The 27,179-nt window shown below is 38.9% G+C and overlaps 2 protein-coding genes and 1 long non-coding RNA gene across 13 annotated transcripts in view; 1 reads left to right on the top strand and 2 right to left on the bottom strand.

Moving 5' to 3' along the window:
* The window catches only part of nid2a (nidogen 2a (osteonidogen)), a 48,948-nt gene extending 40,205 nt beyond the window's left edge, over positions 1–8,743 (bottom strand). For 6 of the 8 annotated variants that reach the window (XM_042405026.1, XM_042405022.1, XM_042405024.1 and 3 more), the window contains exon 1: positions 874–5,458. In XM_042405026.1, coding sequence (XP_042260960.1) covers positions 874–1,080 — 207 coding nt within the window. In that variant the 5' untranslated portion in view covers positions 1,081–5,458. Of the gene's footprint in view, positions 1–873; positions 5,459–8,655 lie in introns of those variants that run through there. The other 2 variants (XM_042405021.1, XM_042405020.1) reach the window with 2 other exon arrangements.
* ptger2a (prostaglandin E receptor 2a (subtype EP2)) lies at positions 5,452–19,047 on the top strand. Of its 2 annotated transcripts, XM_042405030.1 has the most exons (4): positions 5,452–6,122; positions 6,533–6,735; positions 7,897–8,820; positions 18,562–19,047. In XM_042405030.1, exons 3-4 carry the CDS (start codon positions 7,996–7,998, stop codon positions 18,844–18,846), a joined length of 1,110 nt encoding a protein of 369 aa, XP_042260964.1. In that variant the 5' UTR covers positions 5,452–6,122; positions 6,533–6,735; positions 7,897–7,995; the 3' UTR covers positions 18,847–19,047. The 2 variants fall into 2 exon arrangements, with proteins under 2 accessions (XP_042260964.1, XP_042260963.1); XM_042405029.1 differs by having other exon boundaries at positions 5,452–8,820.
* LOC121892164 overlaps positions 13,054–27,179 on the bottom strand; it is a 54,407-nt gene continuing 40,281 nt past the window's right edge. Inside the window, exons 3-6 of one of the 3 annotated variants that reach the window (XR_006094311.1) lie at positions 15,758–15,814; positions 14,077–14,167; positions 13,935–13,978; positions 13,057–13,755 (exon numbers count right to left, since the gene is read on the bottom strand). This is a non-coding gene — a long non-coding RNA (uncharacterized LOC121892164). Of the gene's footprint in view, positions 13,979–14,076; positions 14,168–15,757; positions 15,815–27,179 lie in introns of all 3 variants that reach the window. The other 2 variants (XR_006094310.1, XR_006094312.1) reach the window with 2 other exon arrangements.

Below are 27,179 nucleotides of genomic sequence, written 5' to 3'. Positions count from 1 at the left end.
TCCTCTTGATATATTACACTGGATAATGGACCATGGCACCTTCTGGTCAATGTGTAACAAGTGTTAATGTAAAGCAAGGTTTGCAACACTTGCATTAAACTTCCTACAAGTAGCAACTACAAGATGAAAGTACTGCTTATGTGACTTTTACTTCTAATGTAGTATTGCTACTTTTACCTAAGTAAATTATCTGACTATTTCTTACATCACTGACTTTATTTAAACTAAAAGTTATTACCGGCACAATTTATTCTTGATTGCAAGTCTGTTGACTTTCGACATCTGTTGAGTGCCACAAAATAGATTTTTTACATCAGATATGTTGAGATTTCTTTTCTTCAAAATTAAACATTCTCTGAATGTTTATATTCATGCAGACTCTATGGGGAAAGTATATTTATGTTGGAGCATTTGGATCTATTGAATCTAATACAAACATAACAGGAATAATTTGTGGTAACTTCACTGAACTGTGTGAAGCTGAGACAAACAGATTATAATGAACCAAATGGCCTGTGTTCTCAGTGTCTTGATTGGATTTTCTCCATTCAAACATATTCATAAAATCGCTCCATTTGCCACCACCACTCTACTGTGCAGCTTGTTCAACAGCTGCACATATCACCTGCAAAATGTTAACATAAGAAAATAATTTTATGCTTTCATAATCAGGAACTCCTGTGTGAGAATAAAACACCACACCAAACAGAAATGTTAACTTTCCCATTTTCAGCACTACCCTAAATCCCATTCACAACTCTTTATCAGCACTTAAAAGCCTGCACATAACTGTGAATCATACATGTATGCACAGTTATGACCTTTAACATCAATAAGAAGCATGCAAATTAATATCAATAAAGTTCTACTTACATATAGCTGTGAGACAGGGTCGTTGTAGAAGTAGAGGGGTTTGGGCAGGGACAGCACTGGGGAGGTTACATCGTCGCCTACTTCCAAACTTGCATCTCCACTTAAATTGCCATAAGGAAACATATCAGCCCTCTGAATGGCTGTAACCACACACACACTGCAGCACCAGCACAGCAGATACACAGCCAATATTTCCCCTCTCTCCATTGTAGAGCTGGGGTGATTCAGCAGCTCTGCAGTAAGAGAGACCAGAAGGAGAGAGGTACAGATGGACTCAGAGAGAGAAACAGAAAGAGGGAGAAGTCCGACACACTCTTCCTCTCCACTCCACTGAGGCTCTGATACTCTGGAGAGAGGGAGGGAGGAGTTTAGGGGGAGTTTAGGTCCACTGTGATTGGTCACAGGCAGGTTGAGTGACAGCAGGCCAGTGCTTGAGGTAACATCTGGCTTGAATTAAAGAAAAGACAAATAGAGCATTTTTAATCCGGATGTAACTCTATCTGTTTCACAACAATGAAAAAGTCACATTGTATAATTTTTACACACTAACACACACAGCCACCAACACACACACACAACCACCAACACACACACACACATAAGAAAACCAGTTTAAATTCTTACATAGTTTGAATTTCACTGAAAGACATTTATCAACATGGAAGTGAACTCCATAGGCATAATTGGTTATTATTACTAAAGGTGTCCACATTTAAGTCGAATATGTGTTTAACATTTGCAGTAAATAGTCTAAGTCTAGTTTTTTCTAGTCTATTTTATTTATTATTAGCACTTCTTATTATGTATGTTAAATTGTTTTTTTCAATATCATATTACATATTTATTGTTATTTTATGTTATTTCACTTTTCACTATATATTGTATTTAAGTATATCATTCACTCATTGAAAGCCATGAATGAAACCCTGAAATACAACCTTGTGTGCCACCTAGTGGCAGTAACAGCATATTGCTGCATCAATTTTCTATAGCATACACAATGTATGCCTGCATTTTGGATTTGAAATCAGACCTGAGACAATTAGTCAGTTAATTGATTCTGTTGATCAACAGAAATCTGCACGTGTTTTGGCAATCTATTAATCATCTCAGTCACGTTTCAAGCAAAAATGCCAATCATTCTCTGGTTCCAGCTGCTCAAATGTGAGGATAGGCTGATTTTCTCTGCTTTGTATAATTGTAAGTTTTTGTTTTGTTTTGTTTTTTTGGGTGAAACAGTGGAGTATTATTGGGTGGCCACATCAGTCAAAAATATGACCTGAATCCAGCTGAGCACATGTTTCACTTCCTGAAGACTAAAGGCAAAAAGCTCACACGGCTGCAGTACAGGCCTGACAGAGCATTAAATTATAGAACTTAGTAAGTCTACTCTAAGCATTATACACTGTGTAAAGATCACTGCAAAGGTTGATTAGGCTACAGAAACAATTATTTTACACCTGTTATTGTAGTACTACAGTATATGAGATAAAAATATATATCACCAAAGTGCAAACATCATTAGGCATACTATTTTTAGGGACTGTATGAAAATTATTAGGAGGAAAGGGAAAGTCAGAAAACAGAGAGGATTTTTTTTCTTTTTCTGTGAGAGACTGGTGATCTGTCCAGGATATTATGTTCAAGTCCAAAAAAAATAACCATGCTGAGGAGGGCCTTGCTTTAAAAAAAAAAAGAAAAAAGAAAAAGAAATATAAAACTCAGCCCCCCTTCCCACTTCAATAATTTATCTACAGTCCCTTACCACAGACACTTTAAGGAGTGAGAAATTTAGTGTATTTAATTGAGTTTTTGGGAATGATGTTTGTGCCAATTTTCTGAACAAAGCACTAGAATATGTGCTCTAGTTTAAATCAATCATATCCACCTATAGTCAATGTTTGCACTTACCCAGAGGATCCTATAGGGGGAGGCAAAGGCAAGGCTAAGATGATAAAGCACACAGAGCATCACAACAAAATAGGTTTTGGTATGTTAAGGCTAAACTGTATTTTCTTCAAAGAGATATTTATAGGTCTGCTGTCTATTATGTCATGCCTGATTCCTTATATTACAATAATTAGTTCAACTAGAAAACCCACACTTCCTCATGTAATCTGAACACTTGAAAGCACTGATTACTGTGCTTTCAACAAACCATGGTATAGACATATAAATACACAGCTGATCGCAATTCACACTCTGTCATTTGAAGAGTTTGATCATGACCACCTACAACACAACAATCAGATCATGTTTTCCTCTCCGGTCATGTTCTGATTATGCCGGTGTGTGATTACAAGCTGCTGAATGACCGGCTTCATTTATGACATCAGATATTCAACAAAATCAATGAACTCATCAATGATTCAGTCGAGGACCATTAGCTGGAACACACACACACACACACACAATTTTTTTTTTTTTTTTACTTTAAGGTGTGACGTCAGAAGTGAAGGCTTTCAGCAGGATTCTGTATACAGTATGTGTGTGTGTTTGTACGTGTGTGTGGATTTGTGTGTGGGACAGAAAGAGAGACTAACAATACATACAGCACTTGTCAGCACTTTAACTCATGCCAGGCCCCTAACAAAGGCTGTTTACCAGCAGAGCAGACTATAGGATTTGTGGATTAAGCACTTAATCAATAATTGAATTGCTTCTATATAAAGAGCACAGACAAACAGTGAGGATCACCACTTAAGATGCCTACTCTTGCATTCTTAATCATCACTTGGATCACCTAGACTCCGGGGTGGTCAGTCAAAAATCTGGATTCAAGCTGAGATTTTAGCTTATGGACTTTTTTATTCAATAAATCAGGTGATTCTGTTTAAAACTATTGTCTGGGACACTTATGAATAAACTTCAAAATGCAACTATTTACATAATGGAGTTTCGACTAACATGAAAGTTACCGCATGAAAGTCACGGAAACAGTTGCTTCTCTAAACATTTGCCATCTGGTATTATTGGTAGGAAAGGAATGGAGAGAAAGAGAAGGAAAGGGAAGGAAGGAAATGAAAGAAAAGGAAAGGAAAGGTAAGAAAAAGAAAACAACTCAAAGGGAAGGAAAGGTATTTTGGTGCTGCAGGGGTAGAGCACAAGGTAAAAGCGGCCCCTGCTGTGTGAGGAAACAAATATAGAGTAAGGGTAAAAGGAGAAAGAAGGAGAAATGAATGGATAGATTGAACTAGGAGAGAGACAAAAAATAAAAAGAGATAAAGACACAGGCAGTGGGAGTGCATGAGATTCCTGTTGTCAAAATTAAAAATAACATTCAGCGCTTGACGAGTCAGGTCGTAGAATGTAACCTGTACTGTATGCGCTGCTGTGTGTTTGTGCAGGTGATGTTTATGGCATGAGTCACGTTAAAATACATGGAGGTCATTCTGGAGGGGGACAGAAAGAAAGACTGGTGTAGGAGTAAGACAGAATGAGAGAGGGAGAGGCGATGGCGTAATGGCCGTATGTCACAATTAAGACCTCCTTAATGGCCCTGAAGCACTCAAGTCGACATTTCAGGGCTTTCAGCATACATCACGGCTCGTTTTAGGATCCTGTATGGCATTTATTCTGTTCTTGAAAGGGGTGAAATTGTGCGATTAGGATAACATTTCAATGCACTGTGGAATCTCTGAAAGCTATTTTATAAACTGCAAGGGGCAGATGTTTTGCTTTCGTGGTCTGTGTCATCTTCGCTACACAGAATCATCAATCAACACAGCACAACTTGGTGAAACAAGACTTTCCGTCTGTTCCTGTGAAACATGACGGATATCTTACTGATTCATCGGCGGCAACGCAGATACTGTAGAAAGATAAACACTCACATTCAGCCCTATGGGAAATTTGAGCCTCAAATCCATTTGATTGTGGGAGGAAACCCAGGGGAACAACATGCAATCTCCACACATAAAGTAACATAGGAAACCCATCTTTCATGATATAGAGTCAAAACACATACTTTGAATGTTTTGGTGTTACATTCAGAAGAAGGCAGGTCACACACGTAGACACAGAGGGTTGCATGAACGTATCACGTTGCACAAAAGAAATCGTTATTTTTGGAGACAACATTTGCAGGTCAGGACATCAGCACAATGCCATGTACATATGGGAGACCATTTCACAGTTGTTTGTTTAGAGAAACGTTGATTCAGGGACTGAATGTTTCTTTTATGCTATTGAAACTGCCTCACTTAGTCAGCACGTTCTGTGTGCTGCACAGCCAAGGTGAGCATCTGATTTCCCTTATTAAACAAAACACACATAGACAAGGTGACCAGTGGGAGTGAAGTAAATGTCTGCTGTACATGGATGTGAAAAACACACTAGTTTTTCTAAAACAACCTTCATGAATATGTCCTGTTTACCTGGATTATCGTGTAATATAATTACACTGTGTTAGTGCTGAAACAATTAGTATTAGTGTTGTTTCAGTCATTTATTAAGGAAAAATGCTGAATATTTGCTTGCTCCACTTTCCCAGTGTGCTGTTTTATATTATCTTTAATGTAAAATTTTTGGATTTTGGTCTGTTGGTTAGGGAAAAAAACCAACAATGGCCATTTTTTCACAATTTTCTGACATTCTATAGACTAAACGACTGATCAAAAAAAAAAACTACAATTAATTGATAATGAAAATGATCGTTAGTAGCAGTCCTACATCACATCATCCCCATACTTTCAATGACTTGAGTCTTGTCGTGTGACAGTGCACAATGACCCGATTGATTCCTATTTGAGATTATACTGAGGCTTTTATAAACCACAAGTTTGCTCTTCCAAGCCAACACGGTTTGTAATGTAATTGTGTTAATGTGTTAAATGGTATAAATTATGAATATATAATTCCCTACGTTTGACGTCAGGTTGTCAGCTAACACTTGGTACTTGGTAGACTTGGCTTGGCTTCCCAGGAGTATTTTCCAGCTATTTTCTAGTAATATTTGAAGGTGAGGCTTCCAGCTATTCAACTAGCTCCAGCCTGTATGCAAGGGGTGGGTGTACACATGTCGTGTGACGTCACCGCATCATTCCCTGTACCCCGGGTCCTTCATGTCTGCCTCATCACACTGCCGCTCCTCACCTCCACACACACACACACACATACACATACGCAGCAGCTTCAGTAGTGAAACAAACCAACAGTAGCGATTCATTTGCGATCCACTGTGAAACTAACTCTGGACTGTAAATCACGGAGATGAACGCCTACGCCACGAGGAGAAACTTATGAGAAAGGTGAGAACTTCATTGTTTGGATGCGTTTCAACCGCTGTTAAGTCCACGCGGGTGCAGCTGGCGGCTCATCCGGCGCGAGCTCAAAACGAAACTCCGTAAAGAAGAAGAAATACTCGCGTGTTGAGTTTAACTGAGACTGAGAAACGGTAATGTTGTCAGGGAGGTTTTTTTCCCCTAATTAAATTCCAACTTTGACAACTATTTGACTTGTCTTGCACGTTGTGTGTGTTGTACACCACTGCGCGCTGTGTACCAATTCATAACACTAACTGTAAAACCTACTGATGTCTTAATGGCTCTAGTTATGTTCTCGTATTCTTTAAAGGAAAGAAACCTTACATTTTGGCAGTTTTTCTCTCACAACGAAAAAAACGGCATGCCAGTAATTTTCTTATTTGTCTAATTTTCAGATCTATCAAGCATTTTCCTATCAAAACAACAACTGGCAGAATATCAGACTCAACAAAAACAACCAGCTGTCCACAGACCCGACACCTGACACATTTATCAAAGCTATCCGCTGAGTTTGGGGGCAGACAACGACCATATTCACAATTGTTAGGACCCTGGGAATTACCAGAGTGGACACGTCGAGTGTTGGTCAGAGCAGTAGGTGAGTCAATTAACTGGTCGTTACACACCCAGTCAAAATAAGGTCACACACCCGCACACAAAGTCATACAAGTGGAAGAGATGTGTAAGAATGTCGAGGCCTATTTTTACTAGTTAGTAAACACGTACACAGGAGGTATTCCACGTTTTTCTGAGTAATGCAAGAGCTTTTTTTCTCATTCAGCACAGCTGGCGATTTTATTAGAAAATCCATTGTGAAAAAGTGTGACCGCAGCTATTGAACTTTCAGTTTGTCAGCTGATAATCTGTTAACTGAAGAGATAGAAGAGGAACCACTCTGGGTTTCACATCTTCAAAAGTCATACTGGAACAGAGTTCAAGCACGGGAATGATTCAGTGTATGTTTTTCTGAGAGGAAGAAAATGTTGTTTTTATTTGTGTATCTATGGGTTCAGTAAAGTTAGCCAAAAACTTTGGGGTTTGATGTGAACATGAAATTAAAGTGGTGTGTAAATGCAACATTGTTAACATTGAGTCAAAACAAAGTCTCCAAGTTAGAGAGACTAGTAGACATCCTTTACCAATGACGTTAGATCTATTGGACCATTTAGTGGCAAATAAATGTTGCTGCCGATTAGTTCTGCTTGAAAATACTCGCACATGCAGACTTCCCTGAATCTCAGTCAGAATCAAATGATCTCAGCAGCCAAGATCTTGTGTGTGATGACCAAACAGTCAACTGTAGTGAGGTTCAACAAAAGCAATAGAGCAGCTCCAGGAATGGTTTAGTTCTTTTAGTAGATATGAATGGTTCTGACATTAGTGGTTTGTTTTTTATTGTATTAGGCCACTTAAGTTGCATTCATGATACATTTTAGCCATGCACTCTGCAATTATAGTAGTTTAATTGCATCTCTTTGTCCAAAAACTATTGATGTTATTTTACTACTCATTGACTGTACTGTATGTTAAATTGAAAATAGGCTGTGACCGCAAGATTGTTATTAACCTTGGTTTTTAAATTCTATCCTGGTACGCATTAAAAATGCAATTTTTCTGTTGAGAAAGTTATAGTGTGATCACTAAATTCAGAAAGCATTCATGTCACCAGTGATTTGTGTTCACTTTTTACACAGCACCGTACACTTGTTGAAGTGTCTCTCATCTCACAGGTATTTTTGCTTCCTTTCTGTTAAACCAGGATGGCTGCAGACAACTACTTAAGGACACATTTTTGACTCTTTTTTTTGGAAGCAGAGAGACATATTTTTAACTTAAATCCAGACAGTTTTCAGCCGTGATGCAGTTTGACAACGACACGTGCCACAGCAAGCACCACATAGAATCCCGAGAGAGCCCGGTGATCAGCGCCATCATGTTCGCTGCAGGCATCTTAGGCAATGTGGCTGCCTTGGTGATCCTGGAAATCCGGCGACGTAGAGACATGAGGGCTGGGGGCGCTAGGCGTCGTGCGATGTTTCACATCCTCATCACATCGCTGGTGGTCACGGACCTGGCTGGGACTTGCCTGGTCAGCCCGCTTGTGCAGCTGTCATATTCACTCAACACTACCTTGGTGGGGCTGTCGCCTGCAGCTGACGGGGTGTGTAAATACTTTGGTGTCACCATGACCTTCTTCAGCTTGGCCACCATGTCTCTCCTTTTCACTATGGCACTAGAGAGATGCTTAGCAATTGGGTACCCCTACCTGTACAGCCGGCATGTCACCAAAAAATGTGCCTACATCACAATCCCCATAGTGTTTTTGTTATGTACTTTATTCTGTCTCCTGCCTTTTGTGGGATTTGGTAAATATGTACAATACTGCCCTGGCACATGGTGCTTCATTGACATGAACCCTTTTGGGAAAGGGGACCGGGTCTACGCCAACCTGTATGCCACCATTATGTTATTGCTGGTGCTGGCCATAGTGGTGTGCAACGGGTTTGTTGTGTACCACCTGTTCAAGATGTACCAACGTCGGAGGAGGAACGGCGGCTCAGTGATAGTGGCCACGAGATCCAGCAACGACCGCAGGGCGATTTCCATGGCTGAGGAGGTGGAGCATCTCATCTTGCTGGTGATCATGACCATCATCTTCATCGTCTGCACACTGCCCCTGGTGGTAAGATCACAGCAGATAATTCAACACACACTCACTCATTCATACACATTCACCCTTATTCTGTAACTCCCTCCTGTAAGTAAAAACACACACTTATGTAGTTTTTAGGTGAGTAAAGGTGACAACCAGATGACCGTTCACTGTCAACAAGTAGTTGGACTTGTTGCATTAAATTTTTTGGGTAAATTGACTATAAGAGCTAATTGAATGCACCAGCAGTTAAAAGACTAAGTTGGGGTGAATTATTTCAATGGGTCAGTTGGTCAATAGAGTCACAGCAGAGATTGATTATGTTCCATGATGTTGAGAGCAAGCAGGTCCTGTGGGACTGGTGGGTTGCCCAACATTGGTTCACTAAGTTCACCACATTTCTTTTTCTCTCAAAACTCAGACTCCCAAAACATTTGGTTTAAGAAAATAAATATTACAACAATTAGAGGGAAAATACTCGATTTTGGTACGCAAGCAAACTTCATTCTTGTTGTTTTTAGTCATGTTGAGGGACTCGACAAAATTTGCATTCTTTTTTTTCTCGATAGCTTTTTCTTTATTCTTTGAGCAATGAGGTGCTAAGGCACGGTGGTACTTGCAAAATCAATAAGGCAGTAGTTGTACTGTGCTTTAGGGATGACTTCACTAGCAAGAACCACACCACAACAATATGTTATTGAAAGGTTTCATGGAAATTCAGGAGGTATTGGATGTTGAAGACAGATGAATGAATGTAAAGGGGAGGGGTGAAGGAGGATGTCGTCTGTTAGGCTGGACTGGGCGGACATAGTGTAGACTGGGTGGAGAGAGACCAAGCTGATTACAAGCCCCCAGACGGTATCTAGAATGAGACGTGGGAGACGTGCTCTAGATTGAATAGGAAGGGATGAGAAGAGGATGGAGGAGAGGATGAAGGGATGTGGGTAGGAATGAATAGAGGGAGGGATGGGGTAAGGATGAGGTAGGAAGGTGAATGGATGAAGGGAAGGGAAAGGGAGGGTGGGTCAATAAATCTGAGACACACAGGGCAGGGTGGGATGACAGGAATAAGTGGGCTTGACAGATGGTTAGAGGTGGGGTTGAGGCGTGATCCTGCTCCTGAAGTGCTGGTGCTTTCACTAAAATGTCACCATGTAACTCTAATGCAGTCATTAAGAAAAAGAAAAGGCAACATCTGAGCTACATCACAGTTCTATCATCAATATTACTTTAATTTGTTGCTTGGTTCTACAAATGAAATTAAGTCAAATCAAATTAAGTACAGTAAATGTATCCATATATGGAAAGTAAAGTGATCTATACTGTGGGATAAAACATATTTCCTTTTCAGAATATCTCATTTTGAGTTCCCTAATGTAAGTTGATATTATGACTGAAAAATAAAACCACTTCTAGTGCTTTGGGGCTTTGAAACAAATACCAGCCAGTCACAGTAACACAACAATCTTATCAGAAATATACCAAAATGTAACAGACAGCAGACATAATAAATGTTACCTAATCTGCTATATATATATATTTGTGTAATTGTGTCTCTGCATACTTTTGGCATTTTGTTGAAAAGCAGCTATTCATAAATAATACAATAGACTATGGGCTGTTCTGATGCCAAGCTGTAGACAGGAAACACTGTATCAGCGGCATTCACAGCAGGTCTGACTCAGATGGTTATTTTGATGCCACAGGTATATAGTAGATGTCTAAATACAGACATCATGACAGTGAAGTTCACTCAAAATGCAAATATTTAGGTTATTATTTTTAATTTTCTTGCTTTTAAAGGGAAAAATAAATCATCATTTTACAATTACTACAGTCAAAAATAGATAAGGTGCTGTTTCAATGGATTTTACAGTCCATTGTTAATGTGGAAGTCAAAACTCATAAATAGTCTGTAGTTTCCCCAAGAAATGGACTTAAACATCTTGGAGTTTAATAATTATGCAAACATAATTTTCTTTCCTTTAATCTTATACTTTACATTCACTTAAATTTCAACAAGTTTGGTTTAAGTTTGATAGAAGATTGCTTTGCATTGTGCCGGTGTGCAAATGTGTCAGAAGCGGATCATAACCACCTAAGGTAAAAGGTAAGAATACATAAAAAAACAATTTTAAAGAGAACATACAACCACCAGACTTTACATGCAGTAAATAAATGACATTTGGAGATGCAGGGTTTGATCAGTCATGTCATCAGGAAGCAAATTGGGCAGAGAGCATGAGAAGATGAGGCTTAGAAACCATAATTATAAATTTGGTCTCAAATGTAGCAACAGCAACAACAAAAAAAACATCTGTGCCCTTTGACTAATTGGAAGATGAACCTAATAATCATTTACCATACCTGTTAGATACACAAATGATGGACTGAAATGACATTTTAATGATATTGACCCCATCACAGCAGTATAGCTGGTGAAGCATTGTGTCCTCTATATTGATAAGTTGTTCAAAAGGGGTGTATAAAGTGATGTCATCAAACTGGGTTTGACATAGTTCTGATTCATTTGTCTGGTGACAACCATTATTGATAGATGAGCCAGAAGGTTGATTTTGGAGACCAGTCACATCGTGAGTGTATTGACTGAGAGATCGATGGACCAAAGTACAAATTCAACCCACAAATGACTCATCTTCCACTGATTACCCATTATGCTGTCTCAGTAAGACTCTTGGGCAATGTCTGTAACCACCCCGGTTCTAAAAGTGTCACTTTGGATTTCAAATGGGGGAATCAATAACTTTCCCAGCAGTATTCAATGTAATTGTGCACTTTATCACAGACAGCAGTAATGAGCCAGAGTGCCTTCTAGTACGCTGTTGCATTTCAGCTGTGGCTTGAAATTCAGAGTCACAGCCTCCATCTCTCCAGAGATCTTATCATATCGCTTAATAACATCCACAACATCACAAGCACAAACCACACGAAGAAACAATTTATGAGCTCTGTATTCTCACAAAACCGAGCCCTTAAAATGGGAGCGAATTTTTAACACTTGAAAACATTCATGAAAGTCTTTTTACCACTTGAACCCTACTAAATATAGAGTTAAAGCTGCATCATGAAATAGTTAATCAGGGTTCTACGCCAATATTTTTCTCAGGGAGCACATGTGCTACTAGATGAAAAAATTTAGGAGCACAGTGAAAAATGTTCAAGTAAAACAGAGTTTATTAACTCAGTTATGGTCTGACTCTCTGCAGCTCAGGTCTTTGTCAAACAGACTCAAATTTAAATATAATGAGGCCAGCCTGATGCAAGATCAGTATTCTGAGAGAGCACCATTCCTCCAAGGGGAGCATCAATAAGAGGACAGGAATTGAACTATCATTCACCTTTTTGTGTTGGACCACAGTCAAGAAGTTAAGTCATTGATCAGGAACAGTCCTCATTGTGTGTGCTACTTTGGCTCACCACTACCAGAGCGCCACTGCCCTCTGCCTCCTTATGGAGACACTGAACAGACTGGTGACAGTCAAAGGTGGCAGTTGTAGGTGACAACAAAGAAGAAATGCAAGCAAAATAACTAGCTATGAGTAGCTGCTGTCAGACTCTCCATGTCTGCGCTGGAAACACAGAGACTCCAATGGAGATTTGACAGTTACAAGAAAGCACATTCATGGCCCTTAGTAAAAGTTTCTGTGTGGTATCTGTATTGTAGCTGAGATAACACTGAGAGGCTGTTCAGTGTGTGTGTGTGTGTGTGTTTGAGGGGGAGTGTCCGACTAAGCAGCCGCAGCCCTGCTGCTTATCGCATCAAGCAAGATATCCTGAATATCTTGCGATGGTCTGATAACTATGCAATCAGCATAGTTATTTATCGGCCAATGTGTTGTGTTGTGACTGTGACTGTTACTGTCAAATACTGGTTTTTGAATGATAAGCAGCGACAGGAAAAAAGATTATGGTAGGTTGTAATCTTTGTAAATGTTAAATTATTTATCCTGTTTGCACTTATCTATTTTTAAGGGTAAAAGCGAGTGAAATACTCACACTGTAGAGCCCTGTTGGACCCACTCTGTATCACAGATCTTATCAGATACAGGAGCTGCAATGGATTCCAGGAAGATAACAAATTAGCGGCTACAGCCATTAGCTTCATTATGGTGCCGTATGTCAGGGTCAGTTGTACTTAATGATTTAATTTCAAGTCAAGTCAGTTTTATTTATATAACGCTGAATCACAACAGAAGTTATCTCAGGGCACTTTCCACGTAGAACAGGTCTAGACTGTACTCACCCAACGTTCCCTCACGAGCAGGCAATTGGCGACAGTGGCAAGGAAAAACTCCTCTTTTAATGGGTAGAAAAATAAATTATAACCATAAAAAAATGAATTAACACCATCATGAAGACAGAAAACTTTTATTTCCACATAAGACATATCCACAGAGCGTTAACGGTAAACCGGCAGGAAACAGTACTGTGTATAGTGAACCTGAAACTTTAAATTATTTTTTGAAAACCGCCTACAATAAACTTATGTAGGCAGGTGTTAAGTCAGAGCAAAGGATGCTGGGATCAGTTTTCTACAGTCACTACCTCAGCAGGAGGCTCGATAAAACAGATGACTCGGGTACAATGAAGTCAAACAAGGACAGACAGTGAAAGGAGGCAGCAGGAGAGAGGGAGAGGAGATTAAGAGGAAGGTAAACAAATTAGGCCACAGCAGATACTCTCTCTGCTCTCCACAGGTCTCAGAAAAGTAAACCGTTATCAGTTACATCATGATCATGCACAATATCATAACGTCCTTGCTATGTTGAGACGGAACTGGGATGGTTTAGCTGGTTCTTGTGTCTTTTTTATTAAATCGTTCTCGATTTCAACTCTGAGAGCATTGAAAAGTGGTCGGGTGTGGTTGGAACACGCCTGACAGTGATGTCACGGGGTCCTGGAGTACACTTGTACATCACTGCGGCAAGGTGAGAGGTGAGACCACTGGAGGTCAGCAAAAACAAGATTAAGTTACACTTTAAAGAGTGTCAAATTTGCACAGATACTTCCAATTCAATTTCTTCGTCTCTCTACGCACTGATTACACGTCAGTAAACCAGGAGTTGTATTCATTAGGCTGTGCATCTTCATGTTTGTTGTGTCCAGCTATTAGCCTGTCTTACCCTCTCTTATCAGATGGCCATGACGGTTAGCAGACCTTTCACCACTGCGGATAGAAATCATCATAACATTCATTTCAGCCTAGTATGATAAATCTTTCTTATAATGGTAATCATACGTCATACATACAACTAAATCACTTACTGTTGTGGCTGTCACATTCTCCTCTCCTCTGCTCTCATATATCCACAGAATGGCCACATTAGCTTATTGGCAGACATTTCCATGTGTAGCCCTGCAGGGAATGTAATAACCTTATACCATCTATCATTCAAAGCACACACTAACTGATTAGTAGGAACATGCACTGTGTGGAAGCTGGTTCTGGATGTTACTATATCAAGGTTCAGGATGATGTCAGCAGGTCTGTCCTGGGTCCTGTTCTTCAAATGTGATTTAACTAATTCAGGCTTACGTGCTGTTATCAGGTTAAAATGATCCTGTTAATTTTCATACAGATAATGTGATTCTTTGCACGTAGTTTGGCAAAATGATGAGAGTTGAAACCATGATTCATGAGTGCTGATCATGTGATTGCAGTTACATGAGGTAAGGTGCGTCAGGAACCCTCCCAGCATGCACCGGGGCAATACATTCATGGATATACGTCTTCTTCTATGAGCGTACCTACATTGTTGATGCTGTTATTGTGTTCTATAATGTGCTGTACAGTGTCTTCTCTGCTATCAGCTATCATCAGTGACTGTGGGCAGACTGTGAGTCATTTCGCTGTGAAAATGAAACCTTAAGACATCTCATAAAGCAGCTTTGACTGTATAAACACGTTTCAGCAAAGTGAGTTCCGCGGTTATGCATTTAATACGTTTTAGTGCTGAAATGACAAATTCCCAATGAAATGCCATATTAAACGCTTCATGTTCTGGCTCCATTAGTCTTTTCACAGTCAGAATTTTTCAGATGAGTGTTTATGTTTTGCTCGGAGAATCTCTCACTGACTCACTCACTCTTTTTTGTTGTATGTTTTATAATGTATACATAGACAAATCTTCATTATAAAATTTAATTGTGATAATTACACCAGCTGATCATAATGATTTATCAATAACCTGCATCTAAAATCATGACCAATCAACATTTTTTCACTATAAAGCTAAGAAAATTTGTAGCTGAAAATTAGTTCATGTTTGAGGTTCACCCTAAAACATCTCAGTCATGGTCCAGCTAACTGTTGCAAGTTTGGGTTTAAGGATTCGTTGCTCTGTTCCTGATGAATATTAAGCCAAATTGTCAACATACTAATCTGGATAATTTGGTTATCCACATATGAAGGACAAGCCCTGCCCTCTGTTTGCTTTGGGAAAGTTTACACTTGATTTAAGGTTGTGTTATATTTGCTTTGTTGTTGTATTAAATACGACAAGTGCATCATTTATTAAGAGCTTTATATAAACACTTGTGGCTGTCCGGCCTGTGCTACCACAGTCTGAGGTCAGGATATCAACTGCCAGAAACACACTCATAATCACACACACACACACACAGCAAGATCATATTACATTTTTCTGTTGATATTAGACTGTGGGCTCATAATATGTGTGTGTGTGTGTGTGTGTGTGTGGTGTCCCTCTGGTTGTCTCTGATTGCATTAAAAGTTGAAAAGGCCAAACTCTAGCCTTTTGGCACAGAGTGAGAGAGAGAGAGAGAGAGAGAGAGAGAGAGAGAGAGAGAGAGAGAGAGAGAGAGAGAGAAACAGATGGTCAGAATTCTTTGAAAAGGCATTTTGAATGTTTTTTTTCATCAAATAAACACATTTCAAGAAAGAAAAGTGAGAAAAAGCAGAGCTGGAAATACAATCTCCTCTGACCTCTGTGTTATTCTTGTTAAGCACGTACTCTCCGATTGACAAATTTCAGTCTGGCTTCTGAAAATGAAACAGAGGACAGCGTTTTTGTTCCCTGAGCATCATCCCCTTGCAGACACTTCATAACACTTTTATTACTCTTCCTCCTGTCGGAGAGAGGAGAAGAAAACCGGCCCGCAGTGTGTGTGTCGGATTTCACGGCTCAGCCTCGAAAAAAAAACCAAAAAGAAAAATCTGTCTTCACACGCACACACAATCCTTCGCCTACTCAGGCCTGTCATCAATCACATTAATGATCTCACATGGTTGTGTTTAAAAGCATCGTTTGAAACTGCACATCTTTTGTTCTGAAGTTGCTTGATTTTACAAGAGCTTTTTAAATCATTTGTATTTCAAACTATATGCAGATTTTATTGCTACAATGATATAACTTTTCCTGAAGAGTTACAAAACAAATTGCCTGCATCAGATGAGATAATGCGCAAAAGTGAGTGTTTAATGTGTTTCTCAGCCATGATGCGCCCTTACAGTAAGTACGACTCTTAACTGATATTTGCAGCTGTGGAGTTGGCCCAGCGGAGAGGCTGCTGTTAAAAAAACCAATTAGTCCTCATGACAATAATTCACTCACTGTTTCGTGTGAAAAACAGGAAATTGGCATAATGAGGTCGGAATGACATTGTTGGCGCAGACATTGCCCTGGCAGGAAATTGGGCATTTTTTAGTTGAACCTGAGTCATTTCAGTAGAAAAACTTACAAAGGAGTCACTGAGAAATACAGAGAAAATTAAAGGGACACAGGTTGTTGGAAGGAAGAGGTGAAAGCATAAATAGAGAATGTAAAATGTATAAGAGATGACAAAGAGAAGCTTTGTCACTGAATAGACTGATGACAAATTGTTGTAAGGTCACTTTTCCCCTCATTTTTTACTAGATATTGTTCCTCTCTGACCCCCGGAGAGATCTGCAGCAGGAATTTCTAAACTTGTGAACTAGTCATAGCTTCCATGGATTGTATGAATGCGCTGGTTCTCAACCTTGTGCGAGTAGTCCAGGGAGTTCCTCCTTCTATCCAATCACAGCAGTAAAGGATTTCACCGAGCACAGAGGAGGAATTAATCGGTGAAATCTGCTGGCGTCAATAGTGCTAATAAAAATAGTTGTATGCGAGAACTGTTTCCATTTAAAAAGGTCAAAGACTATGTAATACAGCGTTTGTTGATCGGAGATGCCCGACAACACACGTCACAGCCATACGTATGTATGTGTGAGAATAGCGAGATCGTTTGCTGATTTTTATCATCCCTTTCACTCTGTTCTATTTGAGTGAAATGGTTATAACACAGTAATAATGAATCTGCGTGCGTAAACACAGCTGGATATCAGCATGGGAATCTCAATTCGCTTCGGCCTCAACATCTGCCTCTAAGCCTCTCCTAAAGCAATAAAGAACACACGTGTGCGCGTACTCAGCGAGCAGTAAGTGGTCTGTGTTTGCTGCTGCGGTCGAAAAAGCAAACAAAATGATAATTTGAGTGATTCAAATATATTGGTTGGCATTAGAACATTACTTTGATCTCTGCAAACATCCTGTGTGTGAGTGAGTCGGCGCAAACAAATCATTTAGATTAATAATCAGAGTACACACCTACAGTACTATGCTAATTAATTAGTAACGTATTCTTATGTATTTATTATTTCCACATGCTGGTATCTGGCGTGTAGGTGTTCTCTTTGAGTAACCGTTTGTGTCACACCAGCCAGTCTTTCAGCTCACTGATCATAATCTTTCAAATCTATTTTTTCTGTTGTTAGGAAATGCTGGTTGAGAAATGAAAGGATAGAAGGATTTAGTTCTGTTTCCTTCAATCTGAGCACCAGCTATTGCCTAAAATCAAAAATGTGTTAACCTCATTTTAGTCATTTGATTTTTCTGAGGTCTTAGTCATACAAACTAAAGAAGATTTAGTCAAGTTTTCCTCGGTGATTCGTGGTTTGTCTCAGCTGTTTGTTGCTACTTGTTTAATTTTCAATGGGACACAGGGTGCGTTTAATCCAATAAACTGTTATTTTTTCCTTTTGCTTACATTCACTAACATTACTGGCAGAGACGTAATGTTACTGAAATTCGAGATCTTGTTTATTAGTGCAAAAAGTGAAGAAGAGATATCAGTTTTCATAAAGCAAGATCGTTTTGGGCAGCAGAGGATACTGTTAAAACAATGAAGAGGGTTACATTTTATTTAGTTTTGGTCGTGGAGAAAGAATTTTTTTCAACAAAAAGATCAGAAAAAAAGAAACCTAAATTATTTGAGAGTCTGTATGGTGTATTTCATAGTAATAGTTTCATGCAGTAACAGTCAAATATCTCAAATCTAAACAGTAAAATGAGTTTTTAGCTTCTTTCAACTAGAAAAAACTGCATGTAGTAGATAAGTATCTTACTGAATTGGCAGAATCAGAAAGGAAGAAAAGGTCACTGGAGTCTGAGATGTACCACTTTCTCTCTAATTTGACATTTATATTTAAGAATCTATATCAGCTTGGTATTTAAACAGTCAATCCATATCGTTCCTCTCCCACTGATCCCACTGAAACTGGTCACACTCATTCATGTGTTACTGCTACTATAAAGGGGTTATTGTTGGACTTATAACCAGGATGTTTGCAAAGGATGTGTCTTGTGTGTGTGCCTGTCGCTGCTGTCGCGGACGGTGTTAGCTTTAGAATTATAAAACTAGCTAATCTAACACACAATCTGTCTTTTCCCTTCTCCTTCCTCAACCCTCTATCTATTCATCTCTTAGATACGTGTGTACATGAACTCCATACAGAATGAGTCTCACTCCCAGGACCTGGTCGCCCTCCGTTTCATCTCCGTCAACTCCATCATCGACCCCTGGGTCTTCATCTTCCTTTCCCCCAGCATGCTGCACTTTTGCTGGGCCCCGGTCTGCCGAGCCCCCCCGGGATTCTCCAGGGGTTCAGTGTTTAAATCATCGCTGGCCAAAGACAATTGTCCTGCTAACATAGAACTGTCTCGCTCAAAGCTGGAATACACCGAGGAGCTTCATGATTTGAGGAATGTATGACCATAGCAGTACTTATTTTTATTTGATATTTATATTTATTGGAGTTGTTTAAGGACATGGGGTTGGATAGTGTGTTCTCCTTCTTTATCATATGAAGGGCAGAGGTTTGGGGAACCACGAGATCTCACCTGTGTGTGGTTTTTCTTATCTAATTTTTTGGGTGTTGACCCGTCTGTCAAACTGATAAACGCTTACAACCGGTTCTATCGACTGGTGGCCGTCTCTTGCTGTGTACCAGGTGTTTCCATCCACCTCAAGCATTTCAGCATGCATGTTAAATACACACTGACTGCAGTAGAGCTTTATATTTCAAGTGTAAAAGCTCAACATTTTGCCTCCTTTGCTGCTTTTGATTTTATGTCAATGAGGCACTTAAATAAAAAAGGCTGCTGATGGGATCTGAGAAAAGGAAAGAGACTTCATTCAGGTTCTTTGCTGATCTGAAAAACACCAACTAAAAGTGTTTTTGTCTGTATTGTAATAAGAAAGCTGTTTGGTTGGAGAATCTTCAGCAAGGAGATTTGACAGAATTCAACATTCATCTATCAACCTGGACTCAAACGGGACTCAAGACAAACAGTGAAGGCAGAGAGAACTGATGACATAAGGCAACGCTGTATACGCCTTCTCTGATTCAAACGCTGCTTTCCAGATGTTGTTCCTGTGAGTGTGAGCATCGAACTGGCTTACACTTGGTATTAACAATTATTTTCACTATTGATTAAACTGTTTAGTCTATGAAACGTCTAAAAGAAATGACAGCTTCTCAGAGCCCAAAGTGATGTCCTTCAATTGCTTGCTTTTATCTGACCAACAGTCCAAAACCAAACATACATGGTAAAAAACAAGCAGCAAATCCTCATGTCTGAGGAGCTGAAACCAGCAAATCACATTTCTGCTTGAAACAATGAAACGATTATTATTCTGTCCATCGACAAATTGATTTATTGACTAAATCTTAAATTTAACTGCACACATACAACAAGAAAGCACATTCAGAACAACTGGGCATCACGCATATAGGAAGATATATGTTGGGATACTGTTGGATGGGAGCCGTTTGTCATAGCAGGAAAGCAAAGAGATGCTTTTTTAAGGTGTAGATGAAATTTGGCTGAAGCATACCTTAAAGACACACTTTTATTCAAGTGTAAAGGCCTCAAATATTTGCTATTAGACATTTGGGGCATGACTTTTGCTTTCAAAAACCTAGATGGTCATGGGTTACCATCTTTAGAACGTTATCTTGATCACCTCTGAGCTTCTTAACCCCTGACCTTAACCTCTGGTCTGCTTTGGTAACCTTTTACCAGATTCCCACCACAAAGGTCAAAGGGCAAGAAGAGACTTTTATGCAAGATAATCCAAAACTTCACTCAGGGTGTGGGCGGGTGGGAAAGAGTGATAAACACAGAAAAAAAGGTTGTATTGATGGTAGTGACAATACTTTGTTTCTATGTACTCGTATAGTATGTAGCATATAATATTATAATAACATTTTATAACAAAAAAAAAGTTCTTCATATGAGACTGCAGTTACCTTTTGACTTGAAATATGTGTGCTTCTTATATTATGAATAACAGCAGATAGTAAATACTCTTAAATACTCTCGCTGTACAGTTATTGTAATTCTTGTGGAGCACTAAATAGCGCATTTGAGCAGATGATGGTACTTTTTAAGGAGCAAAGCTACCTCCTTTAATGACAAACGCATTTAGGATTGGTCAGACCACTTTTACACATCAGGTTCTTTACATGTTAAACTGTGGCTGAAATTTCCTGTTTAGCTGTAGTTGAATTCTAACCACCATAAGGTTGTTTTTTTTTTTTTTTTTTTTGGGAAACTGCTGTTAAAAATGAACATCTCTATCTTTTAATAAGCTAAGGTGTTCATTTTCAGATCTAATATTCTTAATATGGTCTAAAAATGTAGACTATACCCTGCAAGTTGTTTGTTACCCTTTAAAAAGTACCATAGATTGTTTTCAATGTGTGCCGTTCAGTAAATCAGTGTTCACTTACGAGAAACCTCATATCAGGACAGAACTCTTCCTGTAGTGACTTTAAATCTTGCTTTATTTTGCTCTTGGCAGCTACTTTGTTCCATCATGTGCCTGAAAGTTATTTGGAAAAAAAAAACTATGAAAAGAGAGCCCTTAATTTTAATTTCTACATTTTAACTTTACAACTTGAGTGCCGTTTGAAGTCCGTTTTACTTAGGGAACATATTGAAATGTTATTTTATCTACCCTGTCAGTTCATGTGTTTTGGTAATCAGCTGCTCACCAACGTGACACATTATTACATTACAATGTCAGTTCCAACGGACTTGATGAAATGAGTTTCCTGGAAAAAACAACTCAATTTCTCCAGTTAATTGTTTTTGCCGGTGTCTTCTGGTGAAAGTAACAAACGGTGGATTCATACCGGCTTAAAATTACACAACAACTCTGAGGAATTGTGACTGTTACAGCATCTCTTCCTCTACAACTAATCAAATTCAAACAGGGGTCAAGGACCTGGCAAAAAAAAATAAGCTACTACAGATTTTTGCGGGTCTTTGGTCATAAATCTCTTGGAATAGTAAAACACTCTAACTGGAGTGACTCCAGTTACCCAAACGACAGGGGTCCAGCTGAAATTGAGAGCATCGACCGCAAGTTTGTTAATGTGAGGGGGGAAAAAAACAGCAGTTTCTCAACAGTCCGTCATTTCGAGGATGCTGGAAAAATTTGTGAGCATCAGATAAACTAAGTATCTATTATCTACTATCTGTGGTGTGTATGTGTGAGTGAGAATGAGAAGAGAGAAAAGGCACTGAAGATAGCTGTTTATCGCCTCTGTATGTTGGCTCCGAGTTCAGCATAGAAATGTTCAGTGTTTACGACAGTGACTTACTGCTTCCTGTGGATGTTATTTGTGAGTTCTGCTTCTCTGTGTGTGTGTGCCAGTGCTTTTCCTGTCGTATTTTGTGAAAGAATGGGTGTATGTATTTTTTTTGTGCAAATAGCAAGTTGCCTCATACATGCAATAGGTTCAAGCTTGTGTGTATGTGCATGGTGTGTGTGTGTGTGTGTGTGTGTGTAAGACTGACAGCACTGAAATGTAATGATGTCAAACCAGAATGCTATCTACCTGTTGATGTAATCTGGATGTCTTGTACTCTGTAATTAGAAAGTACTGAAACTGAATGCACTGAGCACACAAATGTGTACGTGTATGTGTGTGTGTGTGTGTGTTTTATGGCTTATGTAAATAAAACATCTCATCCTACAAGTATTCTGTCCAACCGGCTTTGTAATTTTCCTCCACACACACATACACACACACACACACATACACACACACACACACTCTGTGGATTGGTTCCAGATGTGGAGAATACAGAATCTTTCAATTAGCGATGTGTGTGTCTGAGTTTCTGTGTGTCAGCCTTGGAGAAACCCCCGTCCCAACCCCTCCCCCCCCACTCCCCCCGACTCACGTCACCTTAAGACAGACTGCTTTGTTTATATTGTGTTTCCCGTCCTTTGAACATAACATATTTCAGCAGTTTAAGCTAACTACTCCAATCACACTGGCCTCTATGGTCTTCTGACACACCAAACAAAGAGCCTTCTTCTAATCTTAGTCATCTTGTGGGCAAAGATGTATGATCATAAATGTGTCCCACATGAAAATTTGTTTTTGTTTTGGTGTTTTGCTTCTTTTCTGACACTCAGCAAATGAAAGGTAAATGGAAACATGCAAACAAACAGATACAGGTGCTTTAAAAGCATAAAAAAGAAAGTTTAAATCTGCTTTGGGCACTTCGCTTGTTGAAGGAAACAAAAGGCAAATTATTTAAATCGATGGCCTACACTACTTAGGTATTCCATAAATTGCCATTAGTAAACCAAACAGCACATTTACATCAAAGTAGGGATGTTAACAATTATATTGTTGGGATATGGACAGATTATACACTGAATAGATACAAACAGGATACAAATTTCTGCGTTATTTGTTTTTTTCCTGTCTGACTCATGTTGCCACAAACACCACACAGTCACACCACATCTTCTCATAGTCACAATTCAATCAAATCAAAGAAACAGACATCATCCACACACTGCTACAATCAGTAGTTGTAGCATTGAGGTCTAAAGATCCATAAGAAAAGAAAAAGGATGTTAACGTCACATCATCAGACTTTTTCTTCAGCACCAGCAGTGATCCAAGTGATTGTCGTCTGTACAGTGTGAACAAGAACTGCTAGGAGCCAAAGCAACATAACTTTCTATCATGCAGGTCTGCCAAGAAAAGTAGGCTGCAGGCTCAAAACACACAAACGTAGATATAAAGATACGTAAGCTCAGACTTTAAAAGACGTTCATCCTCAATAACATGGAATCAGTTTTTTACCATTTTTAGTATGCAGTGCAGGATGAAGCTGCACAGCTGTTGTTTTAACCTCATGATCTGATATTGACGTTTAGCTGTGGAAGTGAAACAGACTAGCTGACGTAAGGGACCGCCTGAAAGGTGCAACGAAAAATGGCAAAGAGACTCTCTCAGATTTTTGTCAATAGTTTTCTCTATTAAGCTAACAGCGTTGGGTTTCCTCCCATTATATACAAAACATCCAGTTTTGAAGAAGAATTGGAAATTGGTATTGACAGTATGGACCAATGCTGACGGTTCTTTTCCACTGTGAAAACAGTCTATTTCCTGCCAGATCATAAACAGTTGCACAGCTTTAACTTTGACTTTGAAGGTGTTGTTCAAATATAAATCATGCTTTATTATCAGATTTAGTTTAGGTATGTGGTTATAATCTTATGCATTTTGTATATTTAGTGAGCAGCTAAACTTAAACTTGATTTAATACAGAAAATGCAACAGTCAAGACTATTTTAACAACCTTCTATGTAGTTCCACTTAAAATCCAAATACAGATCTTTTTTAAATATGTTTGTGACATTAACAGCTATAAATAAAGAAGCACAGAAAAAGCACAAAAATCCCTAATTCCTTTCACTGCTGAGTCCAGCTTTATTTAGATGATGTGATGAGAGTGCAGTTTGGTCTTTTCCTGCAGAGAAATGAGAAATGATCACATCCAACACCACAAATTCATTTGGGTGAATTAGAGCCAATCTTCAAGGTCTTAATCAGTGGAAATGTGTCGCTCCTTTGTTGTAGCAACAGTTTATTATCTTGCATTTTGCAGATTTACCCTTTAAAGGATTTCATGAAGTGTTTTCTCTCTATTGCTTCCTCCTCTCTTGTACCGACCTTTTCTTCTCTCATCTCCTCCCGCCATTAGCCGGTGAATGTGAGATAATCTAATTTAGCGGGAGTTATGATCCAGGATGAAAGACATTAAATGCCAACACCCATTTATATGCCCATCTCTCTTCTCCCTCTCTTTCAAACCATTCTGCAAATTAACCTTGCTCCCTCCCTCTTTCTTTTCATCTTTCTCTCCAACAACAGTAAGCTAAGAGCCTCTTGGCATCCAGCGCTGGTGCGAACAGCCTGTTGGTGAGTGTGTGTTAGTGTATTAAAGTCTGAATGGCTGCAGATATATATTTATTTTTGTTAGCTCCTGGTGCCTGATCACTATATTGAAGCACTATCTATGTTTTAAAATGAAATATGTCTGCTCTTATAGCAACTGTTTAGATGCCATGAGCTGTGATTTCATACAAGTCATACCAATGGATAAATATGGATGTAGATGTGACCATGCGTGCAAATGTATTATATTATCTAACAGAGACTTCCTGTGTCTTAGATGAGTCACAGGTCTTGTCTGATCAAAACACAAATAATGATCACCATGACTAAAATTAATAATTTCCTATAAGACACCATGGCTTCCCTCTTGCTAATTGATAAGGACAGGATGTGAGTGTTGCTACAACAAGAAAGAGCTCAACAGCTGTATGCAGCACCGTTGTTGATGTTGTTATGGTTGATGACCCCGGATGACGTTCAATGACGACTTTTTTTCCACGTCCAATGCTGAGGTTTTTAAAATGTTTACTTTCTACATTTCTGTACATGATGACTGTCAGTAGTTCAGAAAATGCTTCTTTTGCATTTTGATGGAGGACTTGTTAGCAGTTGACAGTTTGGGTTAGGCGACTAATACAGGTTATTAAAGAGGAGACTTTTCTGTTTACCACTTACCTTGTACAACTCTTTTTAAATGTGTCTTTTTTATATTGTATATTATATCTTACAGCAAATCATAGGAAAAATTTGATATTAAAGTATATTAAACAATTCAACAGTAATATATCTTCAAAAAGATATAAACTCAAACTACATTCTCACAATGAGACACATACATGCTTTGACTGCTAGGACTGGCTAGTCACAGTCCTGATGATAATGTCTTCCATCAATGACACCTTCATACTAAGCTCACACCACCTAGAATCAATCTGCCATTGGATAATAGGACTAAGTGTCATGAGTTAGATTCAAAGCTGTGCCACTGAAAGCACGTCATTTGATTACATTGACAGGAATGCCATTTCCCCCCCTATAATAACCCATAACTCACTATTTATCCTGCTTGCTTTCTGTCAATTAATGTCCCACCAATAAACAATTAACATCCAACTGACCAACCAGACATCAGGAACACAGCAGTCTAAACTGAGTTAATTCCACATAATTGATTAGTTGATTATTAACCCTTTCCGTTGACTTGGATAATCTCTTTTCTTCTCTAGTTTTGATTGAGTCAGGAAGGAAGGAGCTGGCGTGTGTATTGAGTTTGGATTTGAGAGCTGATTCCAGATAGTCGCGGCGTAATACTGGAGGCTGTCCCAGAAAGATGAAGGGATTTACAAGAGATTCCAGGAGATCAACTAGCCGAGCTACTTCACTCGTTTCCATTTCAGTTTTTGCCACCCAGCATTCAGAAACAAGCTTTAGAGAAATACTGTTGTTGTGTTTCAAGTTGATGTTGATGTGTGTAGTTGTCATCAGCATAGCAATGGTATTCAAACAAACCAGTGAAAAAACCCAAAGGTATTCAGTGACTTTGCTGTGACTCAGCACAAATGTCTTTTTCATTTTGCCTTGGATGTATTAAGGAGGATGTGTGTGTGTATCCCCTAAACTTTATTCAAAAAACTGCACTTACAAAGTCTCATGCTGTAGAGAGTATTCAGTGTCATCTCATGTCGTATTCTGCCTGGTAGACGTAGATGTTGGTTAGATGTGGTCCCAAAAGTCTGTCAAGTTGGTCACCAAAGCGCCAAATCAGTCATCAGCGGTCAAGTCTCACGGTCTGATCTCAGACACAGTTTCGGATTGATGACCTAAGACTTCACCACAATTCTCTCATGATTGTCAACTTTCATCTCAGCCCAAAATCGCACTCTGTAAAGGGACCTTCAGACGTTAAATCAAAGACATCAATAATTTTTGACCAAACACACAATATAGTAATAATAACATTTTTTTTTTTTTATTCCTATGACTATCTTCTAATCTGCCTCTGCTCGGGTTAAAGGTCAAATTCAGACACGTCTCGCTTGAGATAAGGGAAAGTTTGTGGTTTGGGTTTAAAAAAAAAACTACTCAGTCATATGTGAAGGCGAATGGAATTTTACGGTCAGTGTGCCCACATCTGATGAGCTAAATAATATATTTAGTTTATTTTTTCAGCAACATAAAAGCCAAACTGTCAGTTTCGTCATTAGTCATACAGAAATCAGTCTGTCAACTTTCAGTATTCAAGTCATATATAACCTACACAGAGGTTACCGATGAATAGTAATACTTTCCATTTTCAAATCCACTCTAATTCTGGGAAACTGCCAAAAATGAAACAAGCTCTTGCCTTTACCTTAATGTCCCATATCAGCTTGTAACTTTAGATGTGCCACAACTGAGCGTTTATGAAAAAGCACAGCAATCTCTCTCATCATTTTTCAACAACCGAAATACTAATCAAGACGCAGTAATTAAAGAGTTCATTAAAGACTGCAGCCATTGGCGTTAACAGTGGGGTCAGAGGTTAGAAAAGCAAGTTGCTGAGAGGAGGTCATGACCAGGACATCATGCACACAGGAAATTATAGCTTTGGGGGAAGTGAACAATTAAGAACAAGATACAGATCAGCAGTTTTTGACTGATTTTATTGAGTCAGAAGCTCCTACATGTGTGCACTTTCTCAGTTGTTGGAGGTAGCTGAAAAGGTAAGTTTTAGTTAACTAGCTTTGTTTTGGTATCATTTTAGTATGATTCTATTTTTAAAACACATTTTAACACTTTTTAAATCCAATTAATTAAAGATAATCCACCACTCAGGCTAAGAATTGTATTT

This window comes from Thunnus maccoyii, chromosome 24 (genome assembly GCF_910596095.1).
Source record: "Thunnus maccoyii chromosome 24, fThuMac1.1, whole genome shotgun sequence".
NCBI classification, from domain to species: Eukaryota; Metazoa; Chordata; class Actinopteri; order Scombriformes; family Scombridae; genus Thunnus; species Thunnus maccoyii.
Note: the sequence above shows the minus strand (reverse complement) of the source record. Positions and strands in the feature narration are given on the sequence as shown.